A 6,225-nucleotide genomic window follows, 5' to 3' on the forward strand; every position below is an offset into this window, starting at 1 on the left:
TAACGAAATTTATTGGATATTTCAAACTTTGTTAACAAATAAATAAAAAACTGAAAAATTGGGCGTGCAAAATTATTCAGCCCCTTTACTTTCAGTGCAGCAAACTCTCTCCAGAAGTTCAGTGAGGATCTCTGAATGATCCAATGTTGACCTAAATGACTAATGATGATAAATAGAATCCACCTGTGTGTAATCAAGTCTCCGTATAAATGCACCTGCACTGTGATAGACTCAGAGGTCCGTTTAAAGCGCAGAGAGCATCATGAAGAACAAGGAACACACCAGGCAGGTCCGAAATACTGTTGTGGAGAAGTTTAGAGCTGGATTTGGATACAAAAAGATTTCCAAAGCTTTAAACATCCCAAGGAGCACTGTGCAAGCGATAATATTGAAATGGAAGGAGTATCAGACCACTGCAAATCTACGAAGACCTGGCCGTCCCTCTAAACTTTCAGCTCATACAAGGAGAAGACTGATCAGAGATGCAGCCAAGAGGCCCATGATCACTCTGGATGAACTGCAGAGATCTACAGCTGAGGTGGGAGACTCTGTCCATAGGACAACAATCAGCCGTATACTGCACAAATCTGGCCTTTATGGAAGAGTGGCAAGAAGAAAGCTATTTCTTAAAGATATCCATAAAAAGTGTAGTTTAAAGTTTGCCACAAGCCACCTGGGAGACACACCAAACATGTGGAAGAAGGTGCTCTGGTCAGATGAAACCAAAATCAAACTTTTTGGCAACAATGCAAAACGTTATGTTTGCCGTAAAAGCAACTCAGCTCATCACCCTGAACACACCATCCCCACTGTCAAACATGGTGGTGGCAGCATCATGGTTTGGGCCTGCTTTTCTTCAGCAGGGACAGGGAAGATAGTTAAAATTGATGGGAAGATGGATGAAGCCAAATACAGGACTATTCCTGAAGAAAACCTGATGGAGTCTGCAAAAGACCTGGGAAGGAGATTTGTCTTCCAACAAGACAATGATCAAAAACATAAAGCAAAATCTACAATGGAATGGTTCACAAATAAACATATCCAGGTGTTAGAATGGCAAGTCAAAGTCCAGACCAAAATCCAATTGAGAATCTGTGGAAAGAACTGAAAACTGCTGTTCACAAACGCTCTCCATCCAACCTCACTGAGCTCGAGCTGTTTTGCAAGGAGGAATGGGCAAAAATGTCAGTCTCTCGATGTGCAAAACTGATAGAGACATACCCCAAGTGACTTACAGCTGTAATGGCAGCAAAAGGTGGCGCTACAAAGTATTAACTTAAGGGGGCTGAATAATTTTGCACGCCCAAATTTGTCCATTTTTTATTTTTTAAAAAAGTTTGAAATATCCAATAAATTTCGTTCCACTTCATGATTGTGTTCCACTTGTTGTTGATTCTTCACAAAAAATTACAGTTTTATATCTTTATGTTTGAAGCCTGAAATGTGGCAAAAGGTCGCAAAGTTCAAGGGGGCCGAATACTTTCGCAAGGCACTGTACATTCAGCCACAGAATACAACGTTCTTAGCTGTCAGGTAAACCCATGTGGGCTCATTTTTGGGGCCTGGAATGGCCGACACTTTTCTTTATCCTGTGAATGCCTAATTTTTCAGACTGGAATTGAAAATCAATGGGTCTGTAAACGTTAGACCCATGCAGACCCATGCAGACCCATTTTACAGATGTGTGAATGGACCCTATATGTGTTTGACATGTATTTACCGGCTGCTGTCAGTTCTGGCTGAATTATGAAAAAAATAAAACATTTTTTGCTGTAAAAAAAAGAATAATAATTTTTAGGGCAACTTTTCCAATTGCAATACTTTTGTTATGACATTGTCCATGTGCTGGGACCATTTGTGCACAGCTAGTAAGTCTTTTGTGGCTGCAAATATGACCTAAAGGTTTTTAAAGTTCGCCTCCCATTAAAGTCAATGGAGCCCGCCGCAAACTCTTGGTTCGCAGACTTTTGAGAAAATTTGCGGCTGACGTTCGCGAACCACCCCGGCCGATGTTCGTCCATCACTACATGTAAAGCCTGATCAAAGGGACCTGATAGACTCATTAAAAAACGAAATAGAAGTTAATTTATACAGTATATTGTTCTGTCCCTTCTAAACCTGGGAAAGCTGGTTTCTGAAAGGTTGCTGTGTATGCCCAACTGTATTTTGAATAAATAAGACAAAATGTATTTCTTTTTGTTAGATTTGTGGCAGAGTTCGAATTTCGTACTTTTGATCCAGAAGGAGTGCTGTTCTTTGCTGGAGGCCATCAAGACAGTACATGGATAGTTCTAGCTCTGCGTAATGGAAGACTTGAATTACAACTGAAATACGGTGGGATTGGGCGAGTAACGAGCAGTGGGCCAATCATAAATCATGGTATTTGGCAAACAGTGAGTATTTCATAGGTTTTACTTTGCTATGACAGGGTTGGAAATTCATTTTTGATCTCCATGCAGTTAACCTGTGCTGGTGGTGTCTTAGTGTCTCTCAAAATTAAACTGCAAGCTAGGATGCCAAGTTATGAGCAATTTAAAATGCATGGTATCCAAAACGAGACGTTTCATTTGATAGCTACTATTTTGACAGACAAACGCAATATTTTGACATTGAATGAGGCTAGAAAAAATCACTGGGAAAAACTTGGATGCCTTCATTGAACAAATCTTTAGTTTAACTGATTGAAAAGGCAGATAAAAGAGCTGTATTTAGCAGTTTGCCTGGAGTTCAACTTTAAGGAGGTTTTCACACAGAAAAAAATCATCTTTTTTTTTTATTTTGCTTTAAATTTGTCATGGAAATTTTATTTAGTAATTCTTACACACATGTACCTTTTTGTATAAAGATAACATTGATAACTAATGCTTTCCTCTGTTTTACAATTATAGGACAGTGTTATGTACTAAGTAAAGATTACATGGTCTTATGTTCGGAATTTGCATGTCTGTAGTTGTGACCAGTGTTACCTAAAGTTTTCCATTGTTAAAAAAGTGATTATTTCCTCATGTAGTCTGTTGCCATAGAAAACAACTGTATGCCTATTTTTATGGAAAAATCTTTTGCAGGTCAAGCAAGTTAGAGGGTAGCTCATACCTGCTTATCCAGTTGTTTCCTGATGTCAATGACTAATTTAAAGGGAATTTGTGAGGATGATAGGGTAGCCATCTTTTCTCTTTTTTTTTTTTCTTAAAAAAAGGTGAGTGTTTCTGATTCTAATTCTTAGGGTCCTTTCACACGAACAATCCGATCAGATCCGCCTGTCAGTTTTTTAGGTGGATCTGATCGGATCCTCCATGCATCCCTATGGGGCAGCGGATGTCAGCAGAGACATCTTCGCTGACACCTGCTGCTATCTGATTCCGATCCTGTCCGTGAAATCTGGACGGATGGAAACCCTATTTTCCATCCGTCCAGGGGATTGGATCGGATAAGAACAGACAGGCGGTCCGTTCTCATCTGATTCCCCCATAGAGAACAGCGTGCGGAGAGGGAGCTGTCATCCGCCTGATCGGCGGATCGATCCCCCGCTGGGCAGCACAGAGTCCGCCGACGGAGGCGGACCTTGTGAAAGGACCTTTACCCTGTTTACCAAGGTTGTTTACAAAACCTTAAACCCAACAACCCTGATTTTCCATGAAATGATCTCCCAGGCGTAACCTTCAGGCCTTGTCCTGAGCCCCAGTGCACCTTTTTCATCCCTTCCCTTCCAATCCTATCTCTTGTATTGCTTGAAAACAAAAGTAGGCAGTGGCATATAGAGATGTCCCAAACTATTCGCCGACGAACATCGATATGCGATGTTCGGTCAGCCCCCTATACATCATCATTGAGCAAACTTTGACTCTGTACCTCACAGTCAGCAGACACATTCCAGCCAATCAGCATACCCTCCCTCCCAGACCCTCCCCCTCCTTTAAAAAAGCAAGGACAGCATCCATCTTAGATTCATTCTGAAGCTGCAGTGTTAGTTAGAGCAGGGAGAGTGCTGCTGCTTCTGCTGAATTAATAGGGAAATCATTAGCTAGGCCAGTGTTCTGTGTCCACTCCTGCTGTAAGGACAGTGTCCTGACAGCACCCCAAAAATCCCTTTTTAGGGCTGGTGTATCAGTCTGCTTTTATTTATTTATTTTCTATATATATACAGACTGAACTGTGTGCACACAGCACCTTGCAGATAAAACATTTATTTAATTTTTCCTCTGTAATATAATTGCAGTTGCCTGCCAGTGAGTGTCAGGACCACAGACTGTACTGTGCCCACTGCCCTCCACTCATATAGGGTGGCACAGAACCTTGCAGATAAAATTTTCATATTGTGGCCAAAAAGAGTCCCTGTGGGTTTTAAAATTTGCCTGCCTATTGAAGTCTATGGCGGTTCGCCCGTTCGCGAACATTTGCGGAAGTTTGCCGTTCGCGAACATAAAATTTTATGTTCGCAACATCTCTAGTGGCATACAGTTCAGTACTGTAAAACGTTTTAGGCAGGTGTGAAGTAGTGCTGTAAAGTAAGAATGTTTTCAAAAAAATAAATTTTGGCTGTTTATTTTTTATCAATTTGCAAAATGCAGAGTAAGCGAACAGAGGAAAAATCTAAATCAAATCAATATTTGGTGTGACTACCTTTAGGCTTCAAACTAGAATAAATTCTAAACTTGCACACAGTCAGTTTTGTAGGATTAGAGTCAAGAGTATGATTAATCAATTCTACCAAGCAGGCGCTAATGATCATCAATTTTATACGAAGATTGACATTAACTGAAACAGAAACAGCTGTGTAGGAGGCTTAAAACTGGGTGAGGAACAGCCAAACTCTGCTACTAAGGTGATGTTGTGGAAGATAATTTTTTATGCCATAGGTCAAAGGAGGAGGGAAGAGCGCCACTTAAGTGCAAGATTATGATTTATTATGACATAAATACGTAGTAACTTACATTAAAGTAAGGATAAAAGCGTCTGTCAGGGACAAAACGGTTCCACGATGGTGAGAGGGGTTCGCACAATCCAGGGTGCCTCAGGTACAGAGCGCCAGACCAGCTGGCTGTGTGCGTCCGGGCGATCGGGGATATCAGAGAGATGCGGCCATGGAGGGAACCGGAGGGCGTCTGACGTCAGCAGCAGGGAACTGGCAAGATAGCTGAGGGAGCTTCAAGACGCGTTTCGGAGTCTGCACGAGGGCCCGCCCGGGGCATGAGCACTCCTTCTTCAGTTGAAGTAAATAACATAGGGAGAGAGAGTGTCTTTTATAGGCAAATGCTGGGGGTGTGTCCCGGACAATTAAACAGGGCAGCAAGTACTTAAAAGGGCAACACTGTGGGCTGATTAATACAGACACTGGGAATGTTGTGAGGAAATAAAAGTAATAAGGGGTCACTTAGAAAAAGACAATAGGCAGATATGGCAACAATGCATGGAAATATGTGACTTAACACACCATGGTAAATATATGAATTAAGCTAGTGAGACCATATACAAAATGAATGTATAGTACAGTACAACATGTTCGAGTGTATACAGTACTGGTCATGGTGGATATAAACAGATCCTAACCATACCAGAAAGAACAACAAAAATAAGCAGAAAAAACATACACCATAGCAAGACTGAGCACAGCAAAAACACACAAGGTAGTTACAGTATACTGCATCAGCAAGTTCACTCCCAGGCAAAGATTTCAAAGCAGACTGGACCGTAAACCTGTGGTCGGCCAATGAAAATGAATGCAGCAGATGAAAGATACTTCATGCTACTTCCCTTTAGCATTGAAAGATGTCCAGCAGTGCCATCGGCACAGAACTGGTGGAAACCAGTGGAACCCAGGTACACTTATTTACTGTTGAGAGAAGTCAGGCCAGAAGTGGTCCTTATGGAAGAATTGCAGCCAAAAAGCCATACCTCCAACGTGGAAACAAGGCTAAGCACTGCAATTATGCATGAAAACATAGGAACTGGTTTATAGAAAAATGGCAGTAGGTGCTCTGGACCAATGAGTCAAAATGTGAAACATTAGGCTGTAGATGGAGGCCGATTGTTTGTCTGCAGGCAACAGTAAAGCATGGTGGAGATTCCTTGCAAGTTTGGGGATGCATTTCTTGAGTTGGGGATTCAGTCAGGATCAGTGGTGTCCTCAATGCTGAAAAATACAGGCAGATACTTATTCATCATGCCATACAATCAGGGAGGCATGTGATTGGCCCCAAATTGATTCTGCAGCAGAAAAACAAACCC

At 41.6% G+C, this 6,225-nt stretch overlaps 1 protein-coding gene across 2 annotated transcripts in view; it reads left to right on the plus strand.

The window, feature by feature from the left end:
* GAS6 (growth arrest specific 6) overlaps nt 1-6,225 on the plus strand; it is a 130,448-nt gene that overhangs the window by 99,130 nt on the left and 25,093 nt on the right. For both annotated transcript variants that reach the window (XM_082246003.1, XM_082246004.1), the window contains exon 10: nt 2,204-2,393. In XM_082246003.1, coding sequence (XP_082102129.1) covers nt 2,204-2,393 — 190 coding nt within the window. The remainder of the gene's footprint in view (nt 1-2,203; nt 2,394-6,225) is intronic.

Source organism: Pelophylax lessonae, assembly GCF_965119305.1.
Source record: "Pelophylax lessonae genome assembly, chromosome: 2".
Classification (NCBI taxonomy): domain Eukaryota; kingdom Metazoa; phylum Chordata; class Amphibia; order Anura; family Ranidae; genus Pelophylax; species Pelophylax lessonae.